The 23090-nt window shown below is 36.8% G+C and overlaps 1 protein-coding gene across 6 annotated transcripts; it reads right to left on the bottom strand.

The window, feature by feature from the left end:
- Positions 1-3443: 3443 nt before the first annotated feature.
- On the bottom strand, positions 3444-14532 carry tlx2 (T cell leukemia homeobox 2). Of its 6 annotated transcripts, none has more exons than XR_013799819.1 (4): positions 13457-14484; positions 7162-7396; positions 4345-4578; positions 3444-3826 (listed from the first exon to the last, which is right to left on the bottom strand). XR_013799819.1 is itself a non-coding variant. In XM_079631231.1 (4 exons), the coding sequence occupies exons 1-4, from the start codon at positions 13935-13937 to the stop codon at positions 3815-3817; spliced, it is 912 nt and encodes a 303-aa protein (XP_079487357.1). In that variant the 5' UTR covers positions 13938-14532; the 3' UTR covers positions 3444-3814. The 6 variants fall into 6 exon arrangements, 4 of the variants coding, with proteins under 4 accessions (XP_079487357.1, XP_079487358.1, XP_079487356.1 ...); XM_079631231.1 differs by having other exon boundaries at positions 4345-4525; positions 7162-7399; positions 13457-14532; XM_079631232.1 differs by having other exon boundaries at positions 3446-3826; positions 4345-4525; positions 13457-14304.
- Between the last annotated feature and the right edge of the window lie 8558 nt (positions 14533-23090).

Here is a 23090-nt window from a genome sequence, read left to right as displayed (position 1 = left end):
TTCTGGAAGAGAACCAGCTATCTGATTTTCACAAAGCTGATCGCAATTTAGATGTGTCAGTAACTGCAGGTATATCAGTTGTTTGTGTGTGTTGCTTTCCTATGGTGATGCTTTTTGACAACCCGACATTGTGTGAAAAAGCCTTTTTATGCTACATTAAATTGTATAGCGAGTGTCCCGTAGTATGTCATTCTTCGCTTTGATAAAAAGAAATGTTGGCTTTTATTGAATTCTTTCGGAAGATTTGACTATAGACACAGACATCACTTCATCTATATAAGATAAAAAAAATAATACATGTCAATACAGTCTATTTTTAGCACACCAAGATAGCTGCCAAATGGAGCTGTCAGATGATATGAGATGTATGGATTATTGTATGGATGATGCGTTGTGTTTTTCACTGTTCTGGTATGTTCGGCCCTTTGTTAGTCTTGTTATATCTTTAAGGACTGTGTTTATTCTTCTGGTTGTGTTTGGAAAATGCATTTGGATCTTTGAACTGTTGGACATCTGATGTAATTGAAAATGCAGACTTATTATGAAGAAGTGGAGGCCATATTGGTTTGTAGCGTCTGTGAGATAAACCAGAGCCTGTCTAACATTGAGTGAGATGGGAAGTGTGATACTTTAACCTCTCGCTCATCTTGTGTGGCAACATTTTATTGTATGAGGTGAGGGCCCTCAGGTAGATAGGGCAACACAAACAAAAACATAATGGCACATCAGGAGGAGAAAGAGAAGCTCAGAGCACCTGTGGCCAAACACAATAGAGATTTTTCGAAAACAGAGACCGAAAGGAATTTCGGCAAAATGAGCCAAGTCACGTCGCAGCGGCAGGATAGACAGGAAGATGAAAGCGGCTGGAAGACTGACAGAGGAAATGAGGGTAGAAGAGGCGTTACCGCGGCAACCGACTCACACTGACAGGATCTTAACCAGGCGAGATGGCGTCAAACTTAGCTAAACAAAACAGGAGTGTGTGATTGCTAAAACAGACATCGTCCTTCTGCTTATATAGCCTGAAAAAAACGTAACCATTTTATAAGAGCAGAGAGTATACACAAAGGAAGGTTTGATTTAAAAGATGCATACTTTACTTTTATTCTTATGAAATGTAGTTTTTAAAAGATATGCCATTCAAAAGTTTGGGGTTGGTACGTTTTTTTTAAATGTTTTTGAAAGACGTCTCTCATGCTCGCCAGGGCTAGTAAAAACCGTAATATTGTGATTGTATTGTGAATTTAAAACAACTGTTTTGTATTTCAATATATTTTGAAATGTAATTTATTCCTGTGATCAAAGCTGAATTTGCAGCATCATTACTCCAGTCTTCAGTGTCACATGATCCTTCAGAAATCATTAATATGCTGATTTGATAATAATTTGCTGATTATTATCAATGCTGAAAACATTCATATTTAAACAATATAATAATACATTGCATCTTGAATGCAATGTAAGTTGCTTTGGATAAAAATCGTGTAAAAAGCATATTAAATAATGTTTTTGTGGAAACCATGCTCTTTCTTTGCTGGATTCTTTGATAAAGAGAAAGTTAAAAACAAAAGCATTTATTTTAAATAGTTTATTTCTATAAAAAAATATCTTTACTGACACTTTTGATCAATTTAACGTGTCTTTTCTGTATAAAAGTATGAATTTATATATTTAAAAAAAAATCTTACTGACCCCAAAGTATTGTGTGTGTGTGTGTGTGTGTGTGTGTGTGTGTGTGTGTGTGTGTGTGTGTGTGTGTGTGTGTGTGTGTGTGTGTGTGTGTGTGTGTGTGTGTGTGTGTACGTTTTTCAAACCCAGTTGGGACAACCTGAATGCACACAGACTCATGGGGTCACCGTGGGGACCTAAATTGAGGTCCCCATAAGGAAACAAGCTGTGTGTGTGTGGCCTTGTTAACCCTACATTATGGGGACAAAATGTCCCCATAAACATGAAAACGCAATGCGTGTGTACTTTATTTAAATGTCTTCTATAATTTCAGAAACAATTTCCAAGATGTTAATGTTTAATTGGGCTAATCTCACAAGTCCAACAGTATTATTGTTCCCGTTGTTCCTGTTGTGTTCCAGTCAACTGCTGGCTCTTTCTGCTGTGGAGAGCCATGATCGGTTTACTGCTTTAGCATTTCCTGGGAGATGCAGTCGTGTGGAGAACAGAATGTAAAGGCTCATTTACTGTGAATAAAACTGCTATGATTCCACGTCCCCTCCCTGTGTTACGTGTATATCACTCCTCTGTGGTAACCAATGCGATGGCCTGTTTTGACTGCTGTTTCGGCTCACAGAGATCCTATCGGTTGTTTACGCCCCTACAGTGTCTGGGTGGACATGGGTGATGAATGCTTTCAAAATACGCCAAGAACGTGTTTTTTGTATACAACTGCACTCAATTATCATCAATTTTGCTGATGAAGTTCAAAGTTGATGAATAATGATTTGGACTAAAAATAGGTAGTAAAATTAAAAAAGTGATCTGTGTAATTGTTCGTCAATTTTAAAGGGATAGTTCACCCAAAAATTTAAATTATGTCATTATTTACTCACCCTCATGAATGGAAATCTGAACGATTTCTGTCCTTCTGTCGACTCGAAAGAGACTCGATCGCTTTCTTATGAACAGATTGAATTTAGGATATTCAGATATAAACATTGATCAACTCACACATCAGTAAACGTAAGCACAAGCATGTTCACTTGACGTCCGAGAACCAATGAGGTTCATTCTTGTGTTACGCAGCACGTTTGAGCTTCTGCAAGAACCAATGAGATTCATTCTTGTGTTATGCAGCACGTTTGAGCTTCTCAAGAACCAATGAGGTTCATTCTTGTGTTACGCATCACATTTGAGCTTCTCAAGAACCAATGAGGTTTGTTCTCGTGTTACGCAGCACGTTTGAGCTTCTCAAGAACCAATGAGGTTCATTCTCACTCGTCATACAGGTTCGGTTGAGATTCTGTTTATGTTCGCTGATCAATGTTTAAATGTGAATAAAAACCCTAAATTAAATCTGTTCTTCAGCGATCGTGTCTCTTCAGAAAATTTGGACTAAACCGCTCAATATTGGATTAGTTTTACAATCTCTTTATGAACTTTTTGAAGTGTCAAAGTGGTAGTTACGTGGAGGGACAGAAAGCTCTCAGTTTGTGTTTTGAAAATGAAACAACATGAGCGTGAGTAATTAATGACAGAATTAAACATTTTGGGTGAAATATCCCTTTAAAATAAGCCATTTGATTTCCTTAAAAGTTATAAAAACTGTGGGGGTGCTATCCCGATCAGCCCAACACGGCAACATTGGCTCAACCAATTGCATGCAGCCGTTCTGCCATTTATTTCTGCAATCGTCTATTCTGTAGTTGTGCAAAAATGACACGCTTCACCTAGGAGAATGTTTTAAAATAAATTCACAGAGGAGGAAAAAGAATAGTCTTAGAAGTCACGATTCTTTTTAATATAAAACACCTTTAAACGTCACGTCATGAAGAATCCAGAGAGAGCGCCTCCATAATTGCTTCCAAAGTGCGTTTTAGGAAGGACTCCAGCTTGAAAGAACTAACAGTTTTTAGTCCATCTCTTCATACAAGAAATGTAGAGAACATGCATCACAAACACATCTTACAAAGTCCAAAGGAAAAAAAAAAAAAACACAAATAAAAAGAACAAGAATGAACGAGTCTGGTGTTGAGTCAGTCTCCTTGCTGCCAAACGGCACGTAGACAGCCGTCTTGATGGGTGAAATTCATCAGACAGCTTTGCGGTTTTGGGGTTGGAAAGGACATAGCCCGTCCCTCTCTTAGATGGGTAGCTGAAGAAAGAGGAACGAGAATGTGTAAGGGTCGAGCAAATGACCAGTCAGATTCAGGTGGGAATGAACATGTAAACTGGGTGTGCTTGTGTTTGTTTGGTTTCCACTGTAACTGGGAATGCATTAAGGTTTTTGCTCCACGCCAAGACTTAAATATGCACATTTCTGAAAAATGCTTGAGTGATAAACAAACAAATACACAAAAAATACGGTTTAATCTGTTATTGGGTTTTTTCTGAAATTGCTCTAGCGATTTTTATCCCAGGCTCAAAGTTGATCCTGTCAAAAATCATTGGAATTGAATCGATTCTTTCCATGTGACTGGAAAAGACGTTTTTACAGAGCAAAAAAAAAAAAAAACGTATGGCGTCGTACAGAGTCCAAGTGAGAATGTGAGAGATCCACCCAAATTAATGTCTAATTGGTGTCCTACAATGTACTATAAAATCCTTTCTCAATTAACTAGCACACATGAGAGTTGGTCAGACCACAGATGCGACTGAGGTGACGGACGTCACCTTGTTGTCATCGGCCCACGGCTGTAAGTTCTGCAGGGCGTAAAGCGAGGAGTTGTGTAGGCAGAGAGGGTCTTGTTGGAGCGGTTGACTCAGGGTCTTCTGAAAGGCCTCCTGTTGGAGCTGAAGCATCAGACGGTTGGCTTGCTGTCGCTCAGCCTCTCTCTCCTCAGCGGTCTGCCTCCTGTCATCAGAGACGCATGATTGAAGTCAACATGATGTGCAGTGACAGAGCCCCTTTTCAAATACAAAAGTGGATTATGTCAACTAACATGTTTATCTAGTGCAGGTCCTAGGCTGGTTTTAATTACCTTGAGAGATCTGAGCTCTCCGCATTCACAAAAGAGATGTCATGCCCTTGTGAAAAATAACAATATGCGTTATGACTAAAGTCGTTCTGAATGAAACATGTGAATGTTAATGGTACTGTACATTTAATAATGCCTTGAATGTAGCCTGAGCTGTCAGCATAACAGATGTGAATATTATTATACAACAGTACGTGACAAAACAATGAATGAATCCTATTTTATTGGTCCGGGGACCTGATATGTACTTTGATAGATTGAACATCATTAATCTTTTTTACCAGCTGCATTTATTTAAAGGGATAGTTCACTCAAACATTCAAAATCTCTCGTTTAATCACCCTCGTGTCGTTCCTTATCATTGTGATTTTCATTGTATGGACAAAAAAAAACTGTATGAAGAATGAAAGTCATACAGGTTCGGAACAACATGAGGGTGAATAAATAAAAATAATTTACATTTTTGGGTAACCCATCCCTTTACCATAAAATTAGCTGAAAATGTATTTAATTTGAATATATAAAAGTTGATTTTTTTTTTAACCCCTTACATTTTTTAAAAAAAACCCTGCATAACAAAATGGTTCTATATAAGGAGAAATGTCTTAAAATATTGCAGAATACTTTCATGTTTACAGGTTCTTTCACATTTTTTTTGTGATAAATGTGTTTTCTTAATTCATAAAATGTACTAAAATTTTTAATTTAATTAAAACTAAATCCATTAAATGATGGAAATCCCTGAAAGGTTGAAGCACTTGACAGAACCCTTTAAAGTTATTTAGAACCTTTTCTTCTAATTGTGAGCGAAGCAGAAAACAAATGGTAGTTAAAAATGTTTTTAAAAGTAAAAAAAAAGTAAAAAAAAAAAAAATCATTAACTACAGGTTGCACCAACAAAATTATTTTTAAGGATATATATGACTCTTTAAAGTAACAAAACTGCACATTTTCCAACATATTTTTTGAGACACTTGTTTGGGTCATTTAATGCATATTTAATGTATATTTAAAGATTTCTTAAAACTAAGTTATACAAGTACCATTTATGTATAATGCCATGTTTTAATATTTTATCACATTTAAGATAATAAATGGTTAAAGTGTGATCACTTGCATCATAGAAAATGCAAAGAAAAACAGCTAAAAACAAACGAGTGCTGCAATTCCCGCCAGGTTTTCCAGTTTTGTCGTGATGTATAATATTCGACTGTAGTCTAGAGACACTTTGAGGATGAAGGATGTATTTGTGTGTCGATCGTACGCGTAACAAGCCTGTGATCAAATGAGCCAAGTGCAATCACATTACAGTGATGCATTTAGCTGTGACGTGTGGCTAATGCGCCGGGCGGCAGGTATAGCAGCGGCTTAGACCCTCATGGCGGACAGGTTTGGTCATGGAAGATGAGGTCTTTAGACTGTATGATTTTCATAGAGGCCTTTCTGAAATCTGAATTCATTTTGAGATCAAATGTTTTCAGTGTTGATAAATTCAATTGATATTCGGGTTTGGTTGGTGTAAGATTTACCAGAATTTCATTCCTAAGAGGCACTGCAAGTTCAACAGTGCAGAGAAGGGCCCAGGCTAATGAATGTTTCCAAGCAGCTTTCATCAGATACAGATAATTGTTGAATTAAGTTGAGCTCCATAAATATTGATGAGTAGGCTGAAACAACCATAATACATTTTTATTTGTGAAAGGCCATGACTCAGCTTCATTATAAATAAATCACGCTCAGCCAGCTCTTGTCTTGCCTGTTGGTAAAACCAAAGGTAAGTAAGCCTGCTCTTAATTAGATTGGGCACTTATTTGCTCCAAAAGAGCCAACAGCAAAAGCTTGAGTAGATTATGGGGAAAGGATGGACATGCTCTCAATTATTCAGAAGTATAGGTTCTGTACTGCATGGACAGCAAGTTTCCACAGAGCCTTTTAAGAGCTTCAACGTTTCTGCTTGGTCAAGGCAATTGGTGTCCAATGGAAAATAAATAAACAAATAAAAATGCAAACCTCTGCAGATTCAAAGTATTTTCAACTTGGCCTAAATGCCCCCTTCACTTAAGCTCATTTCTGACTAAATTATAGCTGTTATTGGGAAATATATAATCATGTATTGCCAAATATATAATGTTGTGAACACGACTAGGAGTAACTATAAATAAATAGCAGGCCTACAAATAAAGGCAATCTAAGTTAGCACAAAAAATTTGAAAAAATAATGCCATTTTCAAAGATAAAGTTTTCATTTCTAATAGAAGGACATTTTTAAATGTGTGCATAAATTCGTGGTTATCAAATTTAGTTTAATATTGATATTTAATATTGGCAAATAATATTGAAAAAGTAAAATGTCACCAGAAATGTGTTGGTTGTGCTCATTTCTAATTGGTGAAAGTGCTGGTGTTACATATGCTATTCTAGGTATTGTCCCTTCTTTCTTGTATTAAAACAACATTTTGACTGATTTGGGATGAACAAAACAATGCATTTAAAATCGTATATTTTCACTCACCTCCATTTTGTTCTTCTGTTCTGGAACCAGGTTTTGACCTGTGCGTCTGTCATCTTCAAGGCCTTGGCGAGCGTGGCGCGCTCCGCGGACGCCAGATACTTCTGCCGGTGGAAGCGCTTCTCCAGCTCGCAGATCTGCACGCGGCTGAACGACGTGCGCGGCTTTTTCCTCTTCGGCGGAGTTCGGTTCTGGTACGGGTGACCGATCCGTCGTGTCACGGAGAACGGCGAAAGAGCTGCTGGAAAAAACAGGAATTGGGCGTGAGTAAAGGTGAAACATATTTGCATTCGTTAACACTTTCAGTTAGCCAAATAATATTCACGCAGAACCATTAAATAATGTAGAATTATAGGCTACATAAGCTAATTGTGATGTCATTAAAATAATTGTATCCTATAATAATATTTACATTTCTGAAAATTACGTTTGATAACTTGCAAATGGTTATTAGGTATAGGCTAAAATTTGTTCTTGTTTTGTAAAAAAAAAAAAAAAAAGAAGTTAATTCTATATTTATGTATTGTATTTTTTTTTTAAGTCTTCAGCTATACCGTCGTAATAGTGCAAGTAAATCGATGATCATAGGGCAGAATTAAACACTGGGTCATATAGCCTGTATATCATATTCTGAAATGAGTAGGCCTAGCCTATTTAATTTGGATGAAAGGTGATGATATAAATGAACATCAAAATGAGTCATTCAACATTCTTAACGACGTTCTAAACAAAACGTACAGGTTTTAAGTGATTTCTATTTGTGACTCGTTTTCCTGAAGTGAACTGAGCTTCGATCTGTGCACCGTTGCTATGGTTACCTCCGAACGCGACTGTTTTTAAACTTCAGCACATGGACACATTATATTTCAGGTTTATATAAAGTGTTTGCAGCAGTGAACTCAGGTCCATTTCTCATTCACTCCTTCTGTATTATGCATTATTCATGGTTTTACAACAGAGGTCTTGATTTTTGTATACAGAATTCTTTGTATGTTTTTTTTTTTTTTTTTTTTGCCCTCCTTTCTGTTATTTTTTTGCTACTAATATTAGTTGTGGAATCAGCTGTGAATAAGTGATATAAACACCTTGAAAGAAACATGTTCAGAAACAGTGTTTTGGAGTCGTAAAATGACTCCCAGACATGGTGAGATGTTTCATTTAAAGGGTAACAAATTGGAACCCAGTCAAGGAGTCAAACCTATAATGTTTTGCTTGTCCAGAACAGTGTTTGCTCTCCTGATGTGTAAGCTGGATAGTGTATGTGTGTTGTGTAACTGAATGAAACAAACGAGGAAACTACGTAAGTAAATCACAGGTCATGCAGTTATGCATGTTATGTTATGTTTAATAACATTCATTTACTCAGTTCAAACAGCAAATGGATGATGATGAGACTGCCTCTCTTATGCTACATAAGCAGTGTGTGTGCCAAACTGTCATCGCCATTTGATGAATACAAACAAGGATGGAACCACATATTCAGGAATAAGTTATAGACCAAATGTCATCAACCATGGAAAAGCCCATATTATCAACCACGAATATGAATTGTGTCCCTCACATGTCTGTATATGGAGGTTACACCCCTGAATATAAATGTATGTACAATATATCATTGTTAATATAATATACTATTATTTAATGTATTTAATGTATTATTATTAAATCAACACAGTGCGTGTGTGACACACACACACACACACAGTATGTATATTATTCTTACATTTAGACATGTCCCTACAGGTAATTCCTGTATTGGAAAAATCTGTCTGTTTGATTCCGTGTTGCAATGGAATCCCAAATGAATGGAACATTTAAAGCAAATGTTTATATGGACAGTGTAGTGTGTATGAATTGTAATTTTGTGAAAAGAAAACGTAAAAGGGAGAGATTAAACAGTTATAATTATTTTAGATAATTATTCTAGATAATTATTTTAAATTGCATAGTTAATTTAGACAGAATAACTTGAAAAAGGTTTGACTATCCTAAAATAAATGGGACAAAATGAAATTAAGGAATTGGAATATGACAAATAATTGGAGTGTAAAGCCCTGTTTTTGAGTAAACCAAGCGAGTGACCTTTGACCAAGGTGTTCTGTGATCCTTGTGGCTGAACTTGGGTCTTGCAATGGTTGGCTGGCCATGTGTGAAGACAGAGAGATGTTTTTCAGGTTGGAGTTCAGATAATACCATGTTGGAGATCTGTAAATGTCAACTCAACTACATTCATTCACGTTCTGGTGTAATTGAAGATTCACTGCTGCTCTCAGAAGAACTTCTCAACAGTTCACACACTAGTCACGCTGGGATTCCTGACACCAGGTCAAGCTGACATTGAATCTGTTTTGGTCCAGCTTCATTTTTAGAGTACCTGATTTAAAAAAAGGTGTCATAATTTGATGTATTTCGATATTTTATTTTGATCAGAACATTCCTAATACCCAGATCATTAGTTTATTTGTCATATTTTATTAGACAAGGCTAGTAAAAAGACTTCTGATTGGATTAAGCGCATAGACTCTTCATTCCTGTGCGTAATTGGATTTGATTGCTTTTAATTAAAGCGCTGATCTTGAGTGACAGGCGGCACGCGTCATCATCAATTACGCACACGGATAATATTCGGTCTGATCCTTGAGCGTTTGACATCAAAATTATGAAAATAAATTAATAATATTATTTGATTCTATTTTTATATAGGTAGGCTATATATATGATATAGGGTTTATGTCTCCGTGCGTGATGGTTTTGTTTTTTTCTGCTGTCGATGTGATGTCACAGCTTTTACTTGATCGGTGTTATTTTTTCTTTTCTACTATATGTCAGGTGTGCAGATTGCAGAACAAAACTAATAATACATTTCACAGAAACACTCCTCCGCAGATACATATGTGGGTCAAATGGAAACAAAAACAATCCCCGTATTCAGTCTCGACAGCAGAGGGAATTCTAAATGATAAGTCTGTGTAATAAAATTTATGGTGAGCACATCAAAAAATCAAAGCTTGCCTTGGAGAATATGCGGCCAGTAATAAAATCAGTTATACGTGATATCACCTTCATGCGACAGCGCCTGCCTTTCCCATTGCGAATATTACCTTTGTAGAAATCTAATAAATATACATGTAATGGATTCAAAGCGCGATATTGAAATATAACATGGGCATTTGTCGCTATTTACGCGCAGTGAGGCAAAACAGAATGTGCCTTTAAATTTTCCCTCATGCTGGGAATTGAAATATCGAATAAAATAGAATAATTGTCAGGAAAAGCCATAAACCGTCCGCTCGAGAGCCTCGTCGTCCCTTCAGACACTGTCACCATGGCTACACGGCCTCGTCTCAGTTTCATAATCATTTGTATTTATGGGTGGGAAAGATCATTATTGTCATTTCAGATTGAGGGGCATCCACATGCAATTTCATTTTGCAATTTCTCCAAGGCCAGTGATATCAGATTACGACCATCACCTGCCCCATGTTGTGATGCAGCTGGACCCAATAGCCCCCACCAGCGGTAACACAAATAAATTTACCTACTGATGAATATACTGTTATGTGAATCAGTGCAAGTGGCTGCAGTGCCTTTTCAGAGCACGCGCGGAAACGAATACAGGCACTAAACAGAAGTTTGAATGATAGGATACGGTCGTTTTTCTTGTGTCAGTGCAGATTCTGGCATTGTGTGTATTTGAAAATGGTCTATTACAGAAGTCGTTTTGCTTACAGCGTTGTATACAGCTCTTTGCACGTAGTAGTTATCACCATTGCTGTTAACAGGAACAGAAAAGCCGTGCGTAAAGGCCGTGCGCCGTTACCATCGCCAGAGCACCTGTGTTTATTGACTTGAGAGCGACTGATCTGTTTATGCATTTCTGGATTTTTATAAACTTGCAAACTGCCAAGGAGTCAATTAACAAAAGAACATGTGGTATAGCCTTTCATCGCCTCCCAATTCGGCATGATATGTCCGGCCTGCAGTGCATATCGAGTCTCAGGCCTGTCCGTGCACCCGTACGCGCCGTGACACTTGTGGTGAAATGCAGACATGCAATTCAAGCTGACGGTGAAAATAACTGGAAAAAGATAAACCTATTCCAGACAGGCATCGTGACTTTACAACAAGGCCTATGCGCATTACGGCAAAGTGGCTCTGCTTTGTTTGGATTAATTAATTGCAGTGTTAAAACTACTATTATATATCTTATAATGTTGGTATGATTTAGTCTAAATATCTTGAAAATGAAAAGACAGCATTTAAGGTGTTAGTTAGTTAGTGTTAGGTTTTTTTTGTTTTTTTATGGTAGCTATCAGCAAACAGTTATTATTTTGTATTTGTATGTATATAGATATGTATGTGTTTTTCACATCATCTGATGTTTATATAATTATATATACTGTGCATTTCATTTCTTTAAAAAAAAAAAAAGAAAAAAAATGAAATAGGCCGGCACGGAAGAGATAAAATATAATAAACGAGTGGCCCAAAGTGACTATGAGTAAAATTGATAAGCATATTTACAAAAGAGCATTTGCACTTGACATATCATTCTCTCATTTAAATAATGAATGAGAATAGAGCGGAATTCTGAATATTTAATGCGCAGAAATCCATATTCTTCTTCTTTTTCGTCTGACTATGAGTGACGTCATTTGAAGACGCGAACTGACCAAATGGAAAACGGAGGAGGATGTTACGGCTTCAGACGAGACAACCAACGTCATGCATAACCTATATTTTCTTATTATTTATTATCTGGAATTTGCTTCTTCAAAATCTACATTTAAAAAAAGATATATAAATAAATAAAAAGATGAATAAATCTCAATAATAGGCCAACACAAATATTAATCTAATAATAATAAAATATAGTTTTCTTTTCTGTAATCATACACAGGCTAGGCTATTCTTCAGAAACGCATGCTTTTTTTTTTTTTTCGTCCCACTTGGAAATGTTATCCAAAATCGTCCTCTGTTGGATCTCTATTGGTATTATGTTTGCGTAGATTAAAACGATTTGTCAACATGCCATTACGCATTACTACTGGCTGTGACATACTGGCAACATTTAGCTCCCTGCAACCACAGGATCATCATTCATTTGTCCTAATGGCCCAGAGAGACAGTAGCTCAAGAATATAGACGTGACGGTGTCATAAAACCGTTCCACAAGAAATTGTGATTTTGAAAGCCACTGTGTTTTTATGAGCAATACACACGTATAATATCCACAGGCCGAGGTGATGCTGGTGCAACAGTGCTGTCTCAAATAAAACTGAATTATTGTGAGCGTGCTGGTTCAAAAGATTGTCTACTCAGTTTTCAGATGTGTCGCGGGTAAAGAGTGAGGGGTTTAGAGGATTTCCCATATTAATTCAAGCGCGATGCAGAGATGTGACACTTCAAGTGTTTTAGCGAGAAAAAAGAAACGGGTAAAACTACAACAATCATCAACCTAAATATAAACACTTAATAATGGCAACAGAATAAATATTACATTTAGAAAGCATTTATTTTAAATTGAAATTAATTGGCTTTAGAAAAAATAATCTTGAAAATTATGTTAGGCTGAAATATTATATTTCTGCATCTAGAATTATTTTATATGCAAATAAATGTTATTGTATTGAAACGTGAATATTACATTTTAATGGTTAAAGATCGTAATGCATTGAAATATGTCTTTAGCAAACGGCAGTCAAAGAAAATGTCTCAGTGGAAATGTGGGCCTGAAAAGAGGCTTTTAGCTTTGCATTTCTGCTGTGATGTTTTTAATTTATTTCTTACAGTAATAATATTCTTTATTCGTGTAATCTTGAGATGTACTATTCTCTTTTAAAATGAGCTGTATAATACTAGGCCCTATATGTAGCCTAATGAATTTTAATAATAAAATACCTATAGCGTTTTTTTTAAGTCTTTGTGTGTTTGATGAATTTCGGTATGAAATATTTTCTGCTATTATTTGAAATGCCGCTGTTTTTACAACAACATTTTTATTATTATTATTATTATATAATTTATGGGTTTAATTTATTGGAAATCGTTGGAAAATCTGCATGCAGCAATTTAAGTTTAATAATCAGCAAATAGATGTTTTTTTTTCTCTCTCTCGATATAAAAGATGTTCATTCAGTACTTCTGAGCGAATGAAACAATTTTCTCATTGGAGCAGATAACATCGACCTTAAAAGTCAGCAACAAATGAATTGTCCGTCTTCGTTGATATGAATGTTGGTCATAATTAGTCTATAGCCTGCTTTCTAACAGCGCTGTAAATATAATCAAGTCTTACCGGTAAGCCGATCTTTCGCAAACCTTCTGCTGCTCTCCATCCAGGGGAACGAGAAGCTGGCGGGACTGCCCATGCTGGGTATCGTGGGCATGGTGGGCATCCCCGCACCGATGCCCGGTGGATGGGCTGTTGTCGGCGGGTGATGTGCGGGTGGCATGGGTCTGTGGGCCGGGACGCGGATGACACCACCTGCATTCCCTGAGTTCACGTTAACGTTCATATTCATGCTCACATTCATGTTCATGTTTACGTTGTAGTGACCTGCCAGTCCGGCCGCCATCGAACAGGCCGGGTTGTACACGCTGTTGTAGCCGTTGGCGTAGACGTTCGGCGCGAGCGCATAGTCCGGCTCGCCGGTTCGGCTCGGAAGCATGCAACTACTCGGCTGATCGGAACCATTGAGAATCTGATCTATTCCAAAACTGATGGGTTCGTGCTGCTGGTGGGTCTGGTTCACCTCTTCGATTCCCGTGTGCTCCATCGTCGTGGTTCTGTCTTTTACTCACAGCTTGGAGGGTTGAGATGTTTAATTCCTAAAACTTCAGCGCAATACGGTTTATTCCCAGACGTAGCCTATATATTATTATTATTTTTTGTTACAAAAAAAAAAAACTACAAAAACAAATATTCTTCCTTGAAGTGCTCAGAGCTCGTGCAATTTATATCGCTGCCATTTGATGCACAAAAACTGAAGATCAGAAATCACTCGGACTCCTTCACGATTAAATCAACGTTATCCAACACTTTCTTGCATTGCGTCTGGCTCTTTATCAGTTCCATGATGATGCCTAGAACAGCAACTCGCCAGTAGAAAGGACTCCGCGCTCACTGTTAAATCCCGGAGTGATGAGTTGCCAAGTTGTGTAGCAAACAGAACGCCGCGTTTCTGGAGTGGTGCTGTTCCTCAGAAAGGCGCGCGGCCCAGACTTGAGCTCATCACTGTTATCTAAAGTGAAGTGTTAACTGTCCGATACGTGCGTATTAATTGTCGTGAGCTGAAAATGTCCTCTTCGCGCTCCTCTTGAAGTGATTTCGAGCAGGTGAGACAAACCCCTTCTGCCCAAACTCTGTCACGCGCGTCTCCATTGGCTCTCGCGCATTTCTATAAAGAGACAATGCCTCGCGCCCGCACCCCTCTCTTAAAGAACCCGCTTCTATTTTTTTTCCTTTACCGTGGCTGTTGTTTTACAGCTCGCGTTTAAAAATAAAATGTTTGATGTTCCTAGAAAATAGAGCGTAGCAGAATTATTAAAAAAGCGTTGACTTAAGTAGTTTGGCGTAATCTTATAGTATTGTTTCTTTCAAAAATAAGCAGTGAAGTGATTTTGTTTTTAGATATTATCAATATTTGGTCTGCCAAATGAAAGTCAGTGTGGTGTAACTAACTTGCAGGAAGCCATTTTGTTGTCATGTGACAAGAAAAATATTTAACACAGATAGCCTAACTTTAGACCCTGACTGGGCCAACAATATCATATTTTTACCTTTATTTATGAAAATTCAAATTGAGTAACCTTAAATGTATTGATAATCATTATATTTGTTTTCAGCTTTTTTTATTCATCGTTTTTAAAGGTGACTTTATTTTTACTTTTAATCATGCTTTTTGTACTGGATGATTACTTTTAGATAATTTGTCATTACATCAACATTTTTTATAGAATATGGAGGTTAAAAAATGTGTGAAACGAACATGAATACAACGATTACAACTTGTGGTTTAAACTATGTTTTTAAAAAGATTTCTCATTTTTGTCTTGTTTGCCATTGACTCTTGTAAAAAGGTGAATTTTGCAGGACAATTATATTGACATGGTTGAGCTATATTAGAATAATAACCGTAATAAAAAGCAGGCTTCATTTTTAATGTTGTGAAAGATAAAAAACTAACTTGCAAACCACAGGGTTGATGCTGTTAATTATCCCATCCAATAAAGGCCAAAATGTTTAGTTCAATTCTGGAAAGAGCTCTTCGGGGTTTGTCAAGGGTACAGAAACATGCAGCTTTACACATGGCAATGCGTTTGCTTAATCAAATGAAAGTGAATTTCATTGAAGTGCACTGTAGCCTTTGGGTGCGTAAAATAAAGGCTGAAGCCAGAGAAGCATCAGTTGCCTTTAGTGATGCAGAAGCCGCTGTGATTGGCGCAAATAATTTAACCTTTTTCTGCCTGAAGCTACAGTGGAAGATTCTCCGCTTTCAATTCAATAAAAATGAAAAATGGCGCATAATAAAACCTGAAAGCAAGGAAAACGAATTTAATATATCATCGTTTTATTACGTACTTATTTCAGCTTTCGCACGAATAAAAATATTTCTCCGCAGCACAAAGTGGCTAGAGGGAAGCATAAAAATCAATTTTCTGAATACAAAGCTGTATCAATAAGAAGTGTGTGTGTGTGTGTGTGTGTGTGTGTGTGTGTGTGTGTGTGTGTGTGTGTGTGTGTGTGTGTGTGTGTGTGTGTGTGTGTGTGTGTGTGTGTGTGTGTGTGTGTGTGTGTGTGTGTGTGTGTGTGTGTGTGTGTGTGTGTGTGTGTGTGTGTGTGTGTGTCAGTAGGAGACATGTTGTTGGTTCTCGGTGATGTCGGATAACGCATCCTGGAGTCGTGGCTTTTAACTGCACGAGGTCGTGTTGTGCAACAAAACATCTCATAGTAGTGAGTTGGTTCTCTTAAAAGTTTGTCATAGATCTGCCATCATAATCGTTTGCCTTCAGTTTGAGAGCATCACGGTTTTAAAGGCCCATATCTGGGGGTCATAATCTGCATCTTCATCACGAAGCAGTTAAGAAATAAAGCTCAATCATAATTAACAATCTTGATTAAATATTAGTTTTTCATTTCCATGATTTGGCCCTGATGCCATTTTGTGCTCTATATACACGTATGCAATAGTAGATCTAATTTCTTGCACATTCATATTCCTGCAGCACTTATTTTCCCTAAGATTGCTTTATTTTAACCACAGTTATTATCGGACTAAATGAACTGTGCTGGAAATATTTTAATTGCGTTTCTCTCTTGCTGTTATTGAGTTGAATTAAATTCCAGAAGCAAACGCTTCCCCGCGTTCTCGAGTTGTTTTCGTCAGCAGTGAATGTTAAACACAATTACATTTTCGCGCGGAGGCAAAATATTATCTAATGGTTACTAATTGCTTTAAGTTGTAATTATTTTTAACACTAAGAAGCACTCGAATTATTGAACCTGACAAACCGCGCCTACCCAACTCTTGTTTCATTTCATTAGGTGCAATGGAGTGTTTATTCTAAAATCCATCCAATTAATGTCCTGTTAAAACATTGCAATGTATAAATCAAGACTGAAAACGCTATTTTCAGATGAGAAAATCTGAAATGCATGCGTAATTTGTAAGCAAATCAGAACCGTAGGCCTACTTTTCAAAATTATTTCTGCCAGTGATTTTCAGGGCTCAACCAAATTGTCTTTGGAAATTTTTCTTGTATCTTGTGATGTATAATATAATATCTGATGCTACTTCTGCCAGTGTCGCATAGCTAATAACGAGCAGCTGTTGCCATGGTTACCTCCGCAAGCGATTTCTGTTCGCGAGCGCATTTTGCGCACTCAAACTTTTGTGGATACTGAAATGTTTGTACGTAAAACGAAAGCATACTTTAACCCCCCCCCCCCCTAATCCTTTAATTTGGTTCATGCCCGAAGCCTTCTAAAGCGGCCTTCCTACCAGTGCAAGCCCAATATAAAGCCCTTATAGCTGGTTGCCCGTAGGCGATGTCTTGGCAAGGATGTTGAGGGTGTATAGGGGTCGTTGATAAATCGGAATCTCCAGGCGATGCTGATAATAAAGTAAAGACAAAGCGAAGACAAAAAGAATTTGTCACAGTGCGCTTTTCAACAGATTCGGTGACCCGCTGCCCTGTATAACCTGTTTCAGTGCGCTTTTGGAGATTTGCAAACAACTGCGATGGTGTTTGCTCAATATGGTGCCACAGGGATTGGAAGGCGATACCAAGCAGCACAGCTCATGACAAATGGCGATTGCAACGCTACATAAAGAATGAGATGAGTCAGTAGCGAAATAGGCTAGTTACTCCGAGTCTCTTTTTCCTAGTTATTTACATGAGCTGTCAATCTAAGCAAATTCACGTAGAGCTTTTTTTATAGCGAGAAACAATCAAACAAAAACATAACAGCCATTAAAATGTATTGCCAGAACACCTGCCGACATGTTCAATATGAACCCGGCACGTGGGTTTGAAAGGAAAATCCCACCCATCACAGCTGCATCCATCTATAGATTATGAGGATTGACTGTGCAATGCATCTGTTTTTCACTTTAAATGCAAGACGATCTTTTACATTGTAACCGCTACTGTTGCAGTTGTGCATTAATACAGCTGCTATTGCGGAACAAACCACTAATAATTAATTGTAACACTTTATTTTACAGTGTCATTATTACATGTTAGGACATGTAGTTACTATAGTTATAACTGAAAATTATCCATCATTACATGCAACTAAACCAAACCCTAATCCTAACCCTAAATAGTTATTTTAAATTATTAGTATTAAATGTATAATTACATATAATACTGTGCTGTTAATTATTATATAATTATAGTAGACTATAATTGACCTATATTTCTTTATTTTTTATTATTTTTAATCGTCTTAATCTATTAGAAGCTTCCAAAGAGACTTCAGCCTGGTGTGTTTCAGAGAAATGGCGCAACAACTCTGGCTGAGTGTCAGTACATCCTTTTACCTTCAGCATTTCCTCGTGTGCATCTTGGCCTCGTGCCCCCTCAAGTGTGTGTGTGTGTGTGTGTGTGTGTGTGTGTGTGTGTGTGTGTGTGTGTGTGTGTGTGTGTGTGTGTGTGTGTGTGTGTGTGTGTGTGTGTGTGTGTGTGTGTGTGTGTGTGTGTGTGTGTGTGTGTGTGTGTGTGTGTGTGTGTGTGTGTGTGTGTGTGTGTGTGTGTGTGTGTGTGTGTGTGTGTGTGTGTGTGTGAGAGAGAGCCTGTCAAAGAGAGCATTCGCATCCATTGCACCATTCTCCATCCCTCCCATGACTGTTGTGCTTTCTGCTGTAATTAGGTTGAATTCGGAGCAGATTGAATTACGTTATTCTGCATCTCGAGCTGCAGTCCTTGACTGTCTCTCTCCCCCGGGAGAACCTGGCGCCTGCTTGCCCGATCAGACGGCTTCAACTGGACGGACCGCCAAAAGAGCGCACCGGGATCTCCGATACGTCATCTGGTAATGTGGGCTAAATGAGAGGTGTGAGGGCAGGGGAGACGGGATAACATCGCAAGGTCTTGTGTGACCTGGAACAGATAAAGTGTTGGAATAATGAATTGTTTTATTCACTTTGTCGATATGAATTTTGCGCGCAGAGGGCGTTTGGGAGAAATAGGGATGGTAAAGGAAGAAAAATCATTTTGTTTCGTTTTTGGATGTATAGTTTAATTCGAGCTTTATTTTTTTAGTTTATTATTATTGAATGAATGAGATAAGAGGCAAAATAATATTAAAACGCATTCGTATAATTTATTTTGTATGCATGCGTTTGTTATACATTTGAAATTATCTTCTTTTACTTAGTATTATGTATTATCAGAATTTGCATTTATTAATTGAGTAAAAAGATTATAACTCGAGGTTTTTAATCTATTCGATGTAAATATAAAGCAAGATATATTTATGTTAATCTGGCACGCAATGTTTCTAAATAAAATAAAACAATTGTAAAACGGATGACATATTTTTCCCTTGTTTTCTCATTATTCTGTATTTTCTTATACCATTTCAGGACATGTCTGGCAGTAAATGTATTGATCATGGCACAGGTCGTAAACAAACGAAAATATGATTTACTAAAATAGGCTATATGTATTTGTGTAATTATTTGTGTGTATTTTGATGTATTAATTAATTAAATGAATTGTTCTCATATGTGATCTTTCACTGGAATGACCATGTTTCCAAAGGCATGAATTGTTTTCAGCAATTTCATTAGTTTAAATCAAGTTGTATGTCTTCATAGATTACAGATTATTAGTAATTGAGGAAGACCCCCTATTTAGTTTTTTTTAGTTTTTTTCAGTATGAAAATGTTGAAATTTTAGGAAATTTCCATTTAACGGTGATAGACACCATGTTGGTTCATTTGTGCCATGTATAGGCCTATATGTGCATTTAACATGAAACATTTAAAAAGGGCATTATTAGTTTACTTATTGATAAAGAATTAATCAAACATATGGTTCTCTGAAAGCACTGGAGATAGATAGATAGATAGATAGATAGATAGATAGATAGATAGATAGATAGATAGATAGATAGATAGATAGATAGATAGATAGATAGATAGATAGATAGATAGATAGATAGATAGATAGATCAACAATGAAAGCACTATAGCGAAACATGTTTAATTTAAACGCATCTGCTTCAAGGATTATTGTGTTTCTTGTAATCCATCTTTTGTGTCTTTCGTTCCGATCGCGTTTCTACACGCGTCTCGTTGAAGTGTCAAAAGCGTAATTAAGCGTATCATTGGCTTTGTGTTGTTTACAAACCGCGAGCAGTAATTTAATTTGGTCCACCAGCAGCCGCCACCGGCAGGGACTCAGCGCTGATGCCCGCGGGCCCCGGGCGAGAGGGACCTTCTGCCGGACACCTGCGGGGGTGGAGCCCGTTACCCGGGGGAGGGGCGGCATGGACCAACTTAATGAAAACACACGGGAAATGTTCAAATGAATGGAACAATAACAGTTTGTTCACTCTTTTGATCCTACTGCGACAAAATTAAAACAGCAAGTGTGCAAATGAAATAACCTAAACATAAAGCATCTCAAAAGATGTTTACGCAGTAGCCATACCTGAACTACAAAAAAAAAAAAAATCCATAATTTTGTTTCCTTCCTAAATATTTTTTGCATATATTAATTATAAAACTTAAAATGTAGTTAGTAATAATAATGTGTGTGTGTAAATATATTAATTTAAATTGCATTATTCGTTGACTCACTATTTCAGACATTACAGAATGTATATATATATATATATATAGTATATATAACTTTGTATCCTTATTATTGTTGTTATTAATAATAAATCTAATATAAATCTGTTTCCTAACTTATGTGCTTATTTTTTTTTTTTTACAAAATAGTGATAGTGTTAGTGTATATATATATATATAGAGAGAGAGAGAGAGAGAGAGAGAGAGAGAATACAGATAAATACAGATAAATGGTGGAGCAGCTGAGTGAAGAGAAAGAAAGAGAGGGAGAGGTGGCTTTTGGTAATAATGATGTACCCTCAGGCTTAGTGATGTCTATCATACCCCCCCCCCCCCCCCCCTCTCTCTCTCTCTCTCTCTCTCTCTCTCTCTCTCTCTCTCTCTCTCTCTCTCTCTCCATCCCTGTACAGTCTCAGCACAGACAGGCCTGTTGTATTATGGGGGGACCCAGTGTCTGGGCCAGAACACAGGGAGCACAGCTTCCTAATTGATGACTCCCTTTGAGTGAGGAAAAACACTAGCTGAGATTGATGGCCTTGCAATTTAGGGCTTTTGGAATGAATCCTTGCAGCATTAACTCAATAAGGTGTCTATCAAACTGGCCTTATAGCCCATCCTATAACAGCACGGAATGACTTTAATTACATGGCATTTGCATGAAATATTGGGAAGACAAGTGCATATATCTCAGGGTAAATTAGGGGCAAAGAAAAAAAATCATAATTTGCACTTAGATCCTTAGAAATTATTTTGATAAAGATGATGCACACTGTAAAAAAGTCAATAATTTTTACAGGGGGAAAAAGCATTTATTAATTAATGTAAACATATTTAAAGAACAACCTCTAAAACCACCATAACACTGGAAAGAGGAAGTCATGAGTCAACATTGATCACTTTTCCACAAGCTGAGGTCAAATTAATATATAAGGTGGACATATCATCAAATGTCATAAAACCCTATGTACATATAACAATTAATAAAACTAACTTTTAATTATTAAAAGTAACTTTTCAAGTATGTCAACTTAACCCCTCACAGTCTAATACTCATGTTAATTGACAATTGAGTTAATTGACATGTGCAACATTACTTATATTCAACAGAGGGACTATCATCAAGATAAAGTGGAACCACATTATTTGATGTTGTGAGATTAAAAGGGTGAGTTCACCCTAAAGCCTTCCTAGGTGTATTTGGTTTAATAAATGCCTTCTGAAGCGAAGCTATGCATTTTTGTAAGATAAATATCCATATTTATAACTTATACTTTATTTATACCATATTTATAATAGTTATACTTATATAAACTATAATCACTGGCTTCCGGTAACGGCCGTACACAAGTCTTTTCGGAGGAAGGGTGACCTCTGACCCGACTGAATGAAGAAAGTCATATACACCTGGCTTATGGGATCATTTTCATTTTTGGGTGGACTAACCCTTTAAATACTTAATTTCACACGGCCATGCTTTGATAACCTTAGTTTATTGTGTTTTCATAGGTAATTTTATGTTGATCTATATCACGGCTATTAGGTCACAATCGGTAATACTTTTGTGGGGATGTTTATTATAGCGCACATTGAACATATTGCATTAATTAATGGTTATAGTAATACAAATAACAATGTTCACAGTGTTACCCAACATTACCGTAGTCTCCCACAGTAATGGTTCTTTGTGAAGTCTAGATTGGACTTAAATAATTTGGCCTTGTTGTCTGAGGTTACACGGTTTAATTTCATGCCATTTTATCTCGCTGTTTTTCCAATAGTACAGTCAGTCTTCAGCGAGTCCTGTTTTCCCAGCCATTCTCAAACGGGTAATTGCATTTTCCATTTTCTCTCGTGACAATGGAGCATCCACAGTCTGCGCGTTATTAATCATAATGAGCTCACACAAATAAGCCCTCATGTATAGAGAGAGAGAGAGAGAGAGAGAGAGAGAGAGAGAGGGGCTGTGATAGAGTTTACAACTTGCATGCACAAGCATTTTTCTCCATTTTAAAGTAAATGAATGCGCTTTAGGTTCATGTTCTCTTCATTTTTAATCATAAGAATGTTTCTGCATGCCCCTCCTGCATGTTTCTGAAACGGGTATTAGTTAAACCAGAACGAAATGTAATAAAGTGTTTTTGCATGATGTTGATGCAAAAAAATACATTTTAAACATCATTCATTTAGTATTGTATTATTTCATTTGATGTAATAGTCTGAGACAATTCAGCAATTTGTCAGAAAAGTAACTAAGGCAGTGATTTAATTCAATAATTTTCATTACAGTACAGAGATTGGGATTTATGATTCTCATGATCTTAAAAACCGTATTGTCTAAAGCCCAGTTTTATTTTAATATCATTCAGATAGGCCTACTATTATAGTTTTCAATAATATTTTCAGTTTTCATTTTAGTCAAAGTTTTAGTCCTTTTATTGTGTTCTTTTGTCATTTTCTAAGTATTTATATATATCAGTTAGGTATTTTAGTACATCAAGTTAAACTAAATGAAAATTAGAAATGTTGCCTAGGCATTTTATTTAAAATAAACACTTTTTTTATACATATAGTTTTAGTTTCAGTTAACCGTAATAACCCTGCTATAGACTTATGCTTAAATGCTAA

The sequence above is a fragment of the Phoxinus phoxinus genome, assembly GCF_949152265.1.
Source record: "Phoxinus phoxinus genome assembly, chromosome: 12".
NCBI lineage: Eukaryota > Metazoa > Chordata > Actinopteri > Cypriniformes > Leuciscidae > Phoxinus > Phoxinus phoxinus.
This window is presented reverse-complemented; position numbering and strand designations above follow the sequence as displayed.